At 48.6% G+C, this 11,936-nt stretch overlaps 1 protein-coding gene across 1 annotated transcript; it reads right to left on the reverse strand.

Annotated features, from left to right (window-relative positions):
• Positions 1 to 8,443: 8,443 nt before the first annotated feature.
• On the reverse strand, positions 8,444 to 10,591 carry LOC149367171 (uncharacterized; the record flags this gene model as incomplete). The annotated part of the gene is made up of 1 exon (XM_089572968.1): positions 8,444 to 10,591. A coding segment is annotated over one exon (2,148 nt), but the record flags the coding sequence as incomplete, so codon positions are not given.
• Positions 10,592 to 11,936: the final 1,345 nt, after the last annotated feature.

Below are 11,936 nucleotides of genomic sequence, written 5' to 3' on the forward strand. Positions count from 1 at the left end.
AAGTGCAGGATTAATTCTCTCCTGCCATCTTTGTTAAAAAATATCGGCTATGATTTAGGCCTTCCCTCCAATTCTGATCTCTTTAAGGTATTTTCTCTACCTGATTTTGATCGCCTTTTGATGGAAACGATCGTCCTGAAACATTTTTGGCTTAATGACTATAAGATTCCGTATGTTCCCACACGGTCTCTTCGACCGAAGGAACCATTTTGTATTCCCCGACGGTGCACAAGATATGGAAGGCGTGTAAGAGATTATTACGTTCCCTTTCACTTTAACAGGTTACCTCCAAGTGTTCGGCGGGCAAAAACTCAATACAAAATAAAAAAGATGCTGCGATACATTAATTAGAGGGTTTACGACATCATACGCATGTGCTTTACCACCTGTCAAGTAAATCCCGTGATTTCATTGGTTACTGCTGTATTTATTGCATTGATCTGAGGTACTGTCATGCCACTTTGGTTTTTCTTCCTCGCAATTTAATCTGATGAGCATTTTTTTTTCTCCTACATGTAACATGAGTCTTGTGTCTATTTTGTTCTCACCACCATACTAATTTGATGTCCGTTATTTTGAATGTGTTTTTTTTGCCTGTGTGTATGTCTGCGCGGTTCCGCTGCCTGTCGGGCTCTGCCACTCAAGCCCTATGAGGCTTTGGCAGGCCGGATTTCTGTACATTTTTTTAGATATTTGGCGCAATAAAGTATTATTATTATTATTATTATTATTATTATTATTATTATTATTACTATTATTATTATTATTATTATTATTATTATTATTATTATTATTATTATTATTATTATTATTATTATTATTATTATTATTATTATTAATCAAAGCTACACGCGTTTCTTTCCGCGTTCATAACTGGAGGCTTCATAGCGATCAGGAGGACGTCTTGTTCGATTACTTCTTCGCAAATGGGCCTCTTCGGGTGTAGCCATGGTTGATGCGGTGGAACTTGAAGGCTGCGCTGCCATGTGTCTTGCCTCAGGCTGCGATGCCGGTTCCTCATTTGAAGTGGCGTCATCCAAGCGAACCTCCTCAAGCTTGTCTGCAGTGGGACCGCTAATCACGGAGCCAGCAGGGGAATCTTTTTTCGAGGGAGCTGATGGCAAGTCTCTCTGAACAGCGGCACTTGGAGTGGACTCAGGATGCGCTTCTTTTGCGACGTCGGGATGGAGTGATGACTTTGCACCCGATATCCAGCTGGGTCTCAAGTGGTCGATATGCACAAAACGAAACTGGTCACCGACTTTGACTACAAACGTAGAGTCGCTTACGCGTTGCATTACGACCGCTTCCTCCCATGACAGGGTTTCCCCTCTCGTAGTCTTGACGAGAACTGCATCACCGGCTTCCATCTGCGGATCCCTTCCTCGGCCCTCGTTGCGATGAGTGGCGTCTCTGGCTTGGCGGCTGCGCATGTCCTGCACAAAACTTGGCTTCAGGAGCGAAGGCTTCACTCGGTGTTGTCGTTTCAGGAACAGCTCAGCCGGTGTTCATCCTGTTACGGAGTTCGGGGTATTCCTGTAAGCAAGCAAGAATCGTTAAGTCGTTGGTGCAGATTTCTGTTCTGCCCTGTTAGGTTATCGTGAAGCACTTGCTTGAGTAGAGTGGCCTTTGTCGTCTGAACTAGCCTTTCTGCTGCCCCGTTCGATGAAGCGCGGTAGAGTGGCGTACGCGTGTGGCGAATCCCGTGAGAAGAGGTGAAATTGGAGAACTCCTGCGCAGTAAACTGAGGTCCATTATCACTGATCAGTTCCTCCGGGTAGCCATACGCTGCAAATATCTCCATGAGACAGTCGATTGTTTTCGACGTCGTCGTAGTGCGGAGGCATTTTACTTCTATTCACTTTGAGTAAGAGTCTACTAGAAGGAACAAGTTCGAGCCATCCTTTATGGCGAAATCGACATGGACTCTCTGCCAAACACGAGTTGGATAAGTCCATGGATGCAATGGCCCTGGTGCCTTCGCAGGCATGGTCGTTTGGCACACTGTACATTGACGGACAGTGTCTTCAATGGTCTTTCAATCAACGGCCACCAAACAAACGACCTAGCAAGCATTTTCATTCTTTGCATTCCAGGGTGTTCTTCATGTAGCAATGTTAATACTGCTTCTCGAAGTTCGTCCGGAATGATCACTCGCTGGCCCCACGTGATGCAGCCTTGCTCATACGATAGTTCGTTTCGACGAACGTAAAAGGGCTGAAATTTATCATCGTGGTGCGCGGGCCAGCCAGATAAGGTGAACTGCACGACTTTGAAAAGATGGCGATCCCTTTTAGTCGCAGCAGCAACCTGGCTCGCAGTGAGAGGCGTTGACTCAAACACTGCAAGACATTCTTCAGTGTCCTCTTTATGCTTGACCAGAAGTGGAAGCCTTGAAAGAGCGTCGGCAACTTCCGTGTTTTTGCCGTTCCTGTAGCGCAGTGTGTACTGATAAGCTGCTAAGGTGATAGCCCAACGCTGAATCCTAGCTGCAGCTGTGACTTGAACGAACAGTGACGTTTTATAATGACTTCAATTTTCGGTTACTCTCCTTTCTCTTTCTTTTTTTTATCCCCTCACCCCCTTCCCCCCGTGTAGGGTAGCAAACCGATTATTCTTTCGGTTAACCTCCCTGCCTTTCCTCTTCTATATCCTCCTCCTCCTAGCTGCAGCCAAAGAAAGAATTGGTTTATCGATGCCAAGATCCCCAACAGTGGTTGGTGGTCTGTATACAGCATGAATTTGCGCCCGTACAGGTATCTATGAAACCTGCTCAGACCAAAAATTAATGCTAGGGCTTCCTTCTCGCCTTGCGCATAGTTGCGCTCCGCTGCACTCAATGTTCTGGAGGCAAATGAAATGGGTCTTTCCGAACCATCAGGCATGACGTGAAAAATTACTGCCCCAACACCGTAGGCCGACGCGTAGCAGCTTAAACCGATTGGCTTTTTCACGTCGTAAAAAGTCAGAACTTGACTGTCTACAAGACGCTGCTTGGCTTCCACGAATGATATTGAACATTCGTCCGTCCACGCCCAACTCGTGTCTTTTTTTAGTAGATCGTACATTGGTACAGCTACTGTGGCTAAATCTTTGATGAATTTGGCGTAGAAATTCAGCAGACCCAAGAAGGCTCGTAGCTCAGTTACGTTGCTTGGCTGAGGTGCTTCCGTGATGGCTTTTATCTTTGCTGAAGTTGGAAAAATGCCATCAGCTGTCACTTTGTGTCCAAGATAAACGACGGACTGCTTGAAAAATTCACATTTCTGTTCTTTTACAGTGATATTGTGCTTTGCCAGTCGTTGAAGTACCTTTTCCACAGTTTTTTGACAGTCGTCTATATTGTCGCCTACGACGATGACGTCGTCGATATAGCAACCCACTTTTGGAGTCCCTTTTAAGGCTTCGTCCAGTAACGACTGAAAGATAGCGGGTGCGCTAGAGATGCCGAATGGTAGGCGCTGAAACTGGAATAATCCGAGATGAGTGTTTACGGTTAACAGCGCTTTGCTTTCCTCAGCAAGCGGCACTTGCTGATAGGCTTGTGATAGATCCAGAACGCAAAAGATTTTACCTCCTGCGAGCATGGAATACAAATCTTCCGGCAATGGCAAAGGGTATAATGGTCAGTTTTTAGAACAGGATTAACCATGACTTTGTAGTCGCCGCATAACCTTAATCATGCGCCGCCTTTCTTCGCGACCACCACCAGAGGCGTTGCCCAGTCACTTTTCGTGACCCTCTTTAGTATTCCGGCTTGCTCGAGCTTTCCCAGCTCCTTTGCTACTTCTTCTTTCTTTGATGGCAAATGGTATTGGCCATGCTTTTGAGAACACTGGTTGAGCCCCTTCCTTTAAAAAGATGCGAGCTTCGAAGTTTTTGACGACTCCCGGGGTGCTCTTGAAAACCTCGGGATGCTTTTGCCGTAAGGCTACTACCCTCTGCTCCAATGACTTATCCGTGGACAGGCTGTATACTGCTTTCCAGTTTATCTGCAGTTTTTCCAGCCAGTCTCTTCCCATGAGAGCGGGCATCGGCGTTCCGTTTCCCTTCACTACCACCAATGACCAAAAAAATTTCAATTTGTCTGAAAATTATCGTCACTACATGGGACATGAATATTATCTAGAAAACTACCAACATGACAATTACAAATAAGAAAACCGCACTACATAATACACACCATTAATCCGAAGAGAATCAAGCGTTCTATGCATCTCAGATACCTTGGTTCAGAATCAACGCTAATTTGAGTTCAACAAACTTACTAAAAACATTTGTGGATCCGCCGAACAAGCTTATTTTCCACTCCTAGTGTCAAGTTCGCCGCATATAAAACTGTAATAGGGCCAGCACTAGAACGCGCAGGTATCGTTTAGAAGCCTCACTATCAAGCTAAATTAAGAAAATAGCAACAGTCGTAAGGTTAGCAAAAAAAAGGGAAAATGGAAAAAAGAAAGAAAGAAAGAAAAGGTAGCCGTGATTGCCTGCCTGCATAAGGTCTCGCACAGCCTATGGAAGGTAGGGCAACGTTCTGGAGTGAAAGTAGTATTCACGGCACCTAAAAAGCTTTTGAGTGCGAGCAAAAATAGCTGCTTTACCAGAACGCAGAAACGTGAGTGAAGAATTAAGCACAGAATCCCTACGTGCCTTGCAGGAAGGGGGGTCGTATACAGAATTCCCCTTTCATGTGGTCGGCTGTATATACACCAAACGGGTAGGTGTTTGAATGTGCGCCTCTTAGAGCACAACAATAAAGTTGGTAACATCTCCACAGACGGCCATCTGGCGGCCCATTGCAAAAAATGTGACGCAGTACCACCTTTCCACCCCCTGTTCGACAAGACAGTCATTTTGTATCGGCACCATAGCGAACTAACTATAGACAAATCAATTAAGCGTGTGAGATAGCACGGGCAGGAGATCAATGCGTCAGCAGACCGTCGGTGGCGTTATCGAATAAAGAGCTCGAGTTCATGGCATGACGGCATGTGGCATTTTGTTATGTTCCTTCATGTTTCTTCTTTTTTTCTTTCTGCTGTATCAGTAGAGTATATATGCTCCTGATCTGTAATAAATCCGCTGTGTTGAAAGTTAGCGCTTGTACCGCCTCGTTTTTTTCCTGTGTTGTTTTTCGCGCTATGATTACGTTGTTGCAATGTATTACCAACCTACCCAAGCCTATTCTGTTCTGAGAGGTTAGCAGCCACGTTCTTTTTTTTTTTTTTGGGGGGGGGGGGGGGGGGGCTACGACTTAAAGTGATCGGTGACAGCGCTCCTTGACCACTGCGCGGCTGAAATGCCCCTACGAGCTCTGTAATAAGTACTTCAAATCAGATTAGCTACGACGTCCAGTACGAGTTTCACCCAGTACAAATCACCCGCCTCACTCGATGCCAATGTTTTCACAGGGTGCCACTCAGCTGAAATGTTTCAGCAGAGGCTTGAAATGCTTTTGGTGTAAAGGTATGTGAAGTGTTTTGTTTTCCCTCTGTAAAAGCCCCCAAGGCCACAGCAGTGTTGGAAGTAAACAAGTAAATAAATAGATCACAAGAGCAAGAGGTGCGATCCCGTCCGCGGAGGCCGTATAAATTGGAGGCCAAAATAAAAATGGCCGTGTGCTGTGCGATGCCAGTGCGCGTTAATGAGTCCCAGGTGGTTAAACTCGGAGTCCTTCACAACGGCGTCCTTATTAGCCTATCTGTCCCTTCTGGGCGTTAAACAATAGATTTCTATTTACAAAAACAAAAAAAGAGCTGTTATCGAATTTCTTTCGAACGTCCGCACTACGCTGTTCTGGTCCTGCTGTCTTGCAGCCCCGTTTTCCGAAGCCCAGAGCCCAGGGTCTTCGCAATCCCCGCGGTTCTTCGCTGCATCTCGAGGCACAACTCGGGGTCTCGACGAACAGGGCGCTGTGGCCAAGTTGCGGAATGGTCGCCGGCAAAAGCTCGACCTACCTATTTCTGATCTTCTCCGTTTCGAGTGTACGTTGCGCCCTGAACACAAGCTTCTTCACAACGTCGTTGAGCTTATTCAATAACTACTCTCGCTGCCACTGGTCTGCCACGTTCTTCGTGATTTGTGCTTGATTTTTTGTCTCTTAAACAACTAAGACTATCATGCGTGAAGCACTGTGTTAAAAGTCAATGTGATGTGTCTAAATTAGCAAACCATTTTGAAAATTATAGTTCGTTTAAAACACATTTTCTTTAAGAACATAAAGCTACATAGCAAGTCAATACTGCGTTTTCTCCTAAAAGCTAATTACGGTTGAAGCGAATGTGTTTGTTGTAAAATAAGGTGATATGTTTTTGTGTACCTTCTGAAGTTTCTTCATGTCATAAAATTACCCGAGTGTGTGGATCCGCTCCCTGGATCTGGGATTCCGTCGATATCTGAAATTATATCTACTGGTTTGGTTTAGGGGGGTTTCGCGTCCCACAGCGACTCAGGCTTTGAGGGACACCGTAGTGAAGGGCTCCGCAAATGTCGACCACCTGGGGTTCTTTAACGTGCACTAGCATACATCGCACAGTACACGGGCTCCCAGAATCTCGCCTCCATCGCAATTCGGCCACCGCGGCCGGGATGGAACCCGCGTCTTTTGGGCCAAAGCCGAGAGCCGTAACCACTGAGCCACCGCGGAAGAGCCCATTGTATCTCCAGCCGAGTACCATAAAAACTGAGCCACCGCGGAAGAGCCCATTGTTTCTTGTTACTATGCACATTCTTCTTCTTCTCCATATGAAAGTGGCACATACCACATTCCCTCTCACCTTCTGCCTCCTCGTCGACCAACCCGTCGCACTGGTCCATCCTCCTCACGACGCACAATGCATGTGATCACGTGACCTCGGACGCGCGTGCGAACGGCCAACGGTCGTCACGAGCACGTTCCCTGGCTAAACACCTTTAAGTGCGGGTTCTCTAAAACGACAATGAGATTTGCCCATATGCAGAGCCAGCGTGATAAAGAACACTTCAACACTCTGTAAAGGCTTGGGAGAGAGGAGACAGAGAAAATGCCATTAATGACACTCTTATTGACACTCTAGAGACGATTTCCATCTAATCGTACAAGAGCCATCGATGAGTGATTTGTCATGCCCCCTAATCTTTTGTCATTAACGCAATGCATGCTGTGGCTCTGGCCACATTAATTTGACTTCATGGTAGACATCAGTGCGGCGAGGCAGGCAAAAAGAACAGCGATGCGTCCACGAGACTGCTCCTCTACGCTCGCGTTCTTCAGTTCGAGGAGCATAGTTCCGCTATGATGGTGGTTCCTACATGAGCAATGAGTCAATGGCGTTAAAAAAGGCGATGTGGACCACCGGAACGCCCTGTGACTATACACGATCACCATTTCACGCCCATATGTCGCTACATAGAAAGCACAACAAAAGCTAGGTGTAATCAGCAAGTACAAGAAAGTCCGCAGCAAAGCCAAGGTCCGTGATTTAGATGAAGCTGCCGGTGGAACTCTCCGATTTCTTGAGGTCTGCAAATGCTAAAGTGCAGTGGTCTATGGACGGCTACGGGGCGACTTGAATCAACCCAACACAAAACCTCCTCATAATCTCTCCTACCCCCCCCCCCCCAAAAAAAAAAAATATGTACACCGCTTTCAGATCCGGATTTCATAGATATAACCTGAGTATGAACTGAGGCTGGCCTCCGCCAGGCATCAGATTTAATGAGCGAAAATGGCCTCCGAGTTGCATGAAAATCCTACAGCCTCTCATACGGGTCCCAGCCATACCCACGTTGGAATTCTATAGAGCCAAGCGGCGGAAACCCCCATGGCCCATCCAGCTGGCCGGGCGGACGTCGTGCACGTGCCCAATCGGAATTCTCCCCCAAGACAGAAAATGAATGCGCGTTACAGGGAAACAGTAAAGGGACAAAAAAAATAATCAAGATGCACGCGACACGAGCAACGACCAAAGAAGTTGACCACCTCACTTGAAGAGGAAGAAGAAGGGGTCACAAGAGTCGAAAATATGTAGGCGGGGCAGTTTCTTGTCCATAAAAAAATTCATCACGAAACCTCTCTTGTGTGGGCATGCGCCATTCTACGAGGTTAAAAACAACAACAATCTCGCACGGCTTTACGAACAGCTGATCACTTTCGAAGCGGTAGCTGGATCGTCTACGCAGGAAGTTGGCGAGCGCAAAGAAGCGACAAACATCTTATAGAATGCTGTCACCGGCATGAAGTCCAGTCAAGCCATTATGACGCTCTTGGACACTCAAGCCGTGGAGAATGAGGTTTCATTTGAAGTAGACGTTGACCACTGGTCGCTGTCCTGGGCGAAGGAATGAAAAAAGCCATCGAAGCATGTGCATAAACGCGTTTGATGTCAAGAACGCACATGCACACACGTGCACACATAAAACAAACAAGACCACAGTGGTCCTCCACTGTCCTCGCAATCCGTCATCAAACCACATCACTCAATTTCAGGTACTGCGCTATGGAGCGCCAACAGTCAACAGTAAGTGCATCGAACTGTGTGCTGCCATCGCCAGCTTCGCAGAGAACTCTCGCGCGCACAACACCAGCATAGATCATGTAGTTGTCATACAGATGGCACCTTGCCTTCTTCAAGTCCATGGACACCTGGAGCTCGGATTTCCCAGAGAGGGACACCAGGTGTTCCTGCAGCGATGCGGTGCCGCACAGTTCGTCGAAGGCAGTTGCCCAGGGATGTTTGGCAGAAGGTGCAGACCTTGCGTCAGAACTCATCACGAATGTCGCTGCCTTGTTGAGCAGGCCTCGGTTGTGCTCTTTAGCATCGTCGATGCCAGCAGAATCCCACACCACGTGATTCCAGGCAGAGCACCTTACAGTGACCCTCGACAGGAAGACATTCCTGGTGATCATGTCTTCTAGCACGACAAGAACCGCGTCAGATATGTTACCGGTACTCTCGATGCGCAGTTCAACCAAGCTTCCCTTGAATTTGCCAACCAGCACCGACAGCAACTGAGCAGTATTTAAGGTTAACCGAGAGGTTACAAACGCAAATTTCCCTAGGCGTCGGTTGTATGTCACGGCGTCAAAGATCTTGGTCATTAGTGGGGCCGTCATCTCACTCTCATTGTAAAACCTATGCACGTCTAAGTGAAAGCTCCGTAGGCTTCCACATCCCTTGAGTACCGCACAGAGCGCAGTGGTGAGAGCTGCTTGTGTTGTGCCATCATGGCCAGTGGGGCCGCCATGGTATTCGACATGAAGTGAACGCAGTGAGTGATTCAAGGCCAACGAGGCATACACGGAGCACAGGACGTTGCCGACAAAACCCAGGTGGTAGATCTTCACCTTTGCAGCGCATCCGAGGGCCTGTGCCAGGGTTTCGGTCAACGACGAGGGCCCGTGTAAAGACAGGCAAAGTTGGACGCGGCCAGGACACTCCAGTTTGAGTAGCTCAAGAGTAGAATTTTTCTTCAAAATTCGCGAAGTACTGCTGATGTACGGCAGAAAGAGGCTTCTCAAGTTAGTGTTGAAAGGAACTGCCGCGCACAACTTGCTGACAGTTCTTTCTTCAAGGGAACAATTGTGCAAATTGAGGTACTCCAAAGTGCAGTTCGCCGATAATGCCTCCGCAATACAGGTAGCACCTCTGCTATCAAAGCTGCAATTTAGTAGCGACAGCGTTTGATGTGATTGATGGCCAATCAAGAACGTTGCCAATGCCTCCCCCATTGTGCCACTAATTGATGTCTTTTCCAGAGTTAGGTGCTGAAGTGATAGAATGCCTTCTAACGCACCAAACAGACTTGTCAAACAATAAAGACATCTTCGCCCTCCATTTAAGTGCTCGCAGCTCATACCTGCTTCGCATAGACAGACCAAGGAGAGCTTCTGCAGAAACTTGCTGCTCCTGAAGGCCCCTGCAATGGCGTCGCAGGCTGAAGACTCTCCGCTGTCCTGGAAGGCCAAGTCCTCTAGCCGTTCGCACGCGACTAGGGCAAGGAGCAGGGTGCTTGCAGATTCCCGGGACAGATGGTTGCCGATCAGCTTGACGCTGCAGAGAGTCTGCCAGTTTCCCCTGAGCACATCAGCCACCTCGGGCGCCAGGGCGTCGCTGACGGAAATGTTCGTGAGGTCAAGCTCACGCAGGCACTTCGGAGGGCCAAAGGCTTGGAGAAATCTGCAACCAGGCAGAAGGCCAAAGGTGGCATGAAGTACAACGCTCTGCAGGTTATTCGCTGGTCCAGCGATGACAGATGAGATTAAGGAGAGCCGGTAAATGTGTGCTTGGTCGTGCACACGGACCTCGCGGATGCAGCGGTGTTGTCTAGGAAGCCAGGCGATGAGGAAGGCGCCATCGTCTTCATTGCCAGAGCCATGGTGCCTCGCGCACTGGTCAGTTCGGTCGTCGTAAGAGCGCAGGCAGAGCTTGCCCGGTTCAAACTCTGTCAAAGCAAGCCTCGTCGCCCGCAACGCCTTGTTCCACGAGGCTCTATCTTCAATGAGCCAACATCCTTTGAGCCCATCCGCGGCGCAGGAGCGTTCATTGCGAAGCCCGCGTAGCAAGTGCTCCAGTTTCCAACGCCAAGGGTAGTGGCTACCTGCACCGTCCGAAAAAATTCAGTCGGTGGCGTAATGCGAAATGAAGCAGGTATATCTCTTCCACAGTGGCTTAAGCCGTGCTTGGACGAAGCTTTGGTACTCACGCACCCATGAGCAAAGCGTGCGAGGGGTTTGTCGGAACACGAGTTCTTGCTCTCTGCCAGGATCTCCGGACTTCGGATGTAGCCAAGGCGATTTCACTGGTAGCACACTATGTGATCAATCCTGGGGGCGTGGTCCGAGGCCACAACATATGGAATTCAGCAGAGGAAACGAAGCCTAGCACGGCTTCGAACACAAGAGCGCACGAGAGCCTCCAGCGCCCACGCGCTACTGCTTCGTCTTTTCTTAGCCAATGGCGCCATATGTTGTCACTCTTGATCCCGGATGCCACGTTTGGATGTCACGGAGTCTGCAGCAAAAATATTGAAAAATGCTCTTCGGCATTTTTGCCTGTGGGGGCTATCGACAAACAGCTAAGACTTGCTAGCGTTTAAGCTGGTTGCCTCACATTAATGGTTACCTCCTGAGTATTAAAGTTTGACTCCTCAGTGTAGTGAGAGGTTTCTATAGCTTACTATCCTTAATTAAACATCGGAAAGACATGGTAGAGCTCTTTTTTCCGCAGTGAGCGTAGTCAGGCTGATCGTGATGATGATGATAGCTCACTATTATTCATAGCGATATCGTAGTTTACATTTTCGAGGAGGTGATTCTCGAAGGCTCTGGGAAGGGAAATTGGTTTTTGAGGAAAGGAAATGGAGCAGTATATGTCTCGCATATCTCGGTTGACACCTGAACCGTGCCGTAAGGGAAGGGAGGAAGGTGTCATTGAAAGAAGGAGAACGAGGTGCGGTAGTAGAGAACTCCGGTACAATAATTTCCACCACCTGGGGTTCTTTAACGTGCTCTGACATCGCACAGCACACGGGCGTCTCTTGCGTTTCGCCTCCATCGAAACGCGGCCGCCGCGGTCGGGTTCGAACCCGGGTACTCCGGCTCGGTAGACGAGCGCCCTAACCACTGAGCCACCGCAGCGAGTTAGACGCAAGGAATCCTGGCACTCCACAAGCGCCACATAAAAATCGCGGGTTTCAGTAGCGCGCGCAAGCCACCCTGCGTCTTCCAGGCGCCTCCACCGTCGGCGCTGCGTTAAGCACCACCAGTGGGGAGTTTTGCGTTCGGAAGGGGTCGTGGTGCTGGTCCATTCCTCAGCGCCCCCAGTCGTCGTAGGCGCTGAGCAATGCATAGTGCGTGATAGGAGTCATCCATTGACACGAACAACACGTGACGACCACAGTGGCAGGCGCCTTGCCCGGACGGAGGCACTGACCAGCCACTATAGCGGCGTTTACAC

Source organism: Amblyomma mixtum, chromosome 1 (assembly GCF_055824585.1).
Source record: "Amblyomma mixtum isolate Tamu chromosome 1, ASM5582458v1, whole genome shotgun sequence".
In the NCBI taxonomy this organism is placed as follows: domain Eukaryota; kingdom Metazoa; phylum Arthropoda; class Arachnida; order Ixodida; family Ixodidae; genus Amblyomma; species Amblyomma mixtum.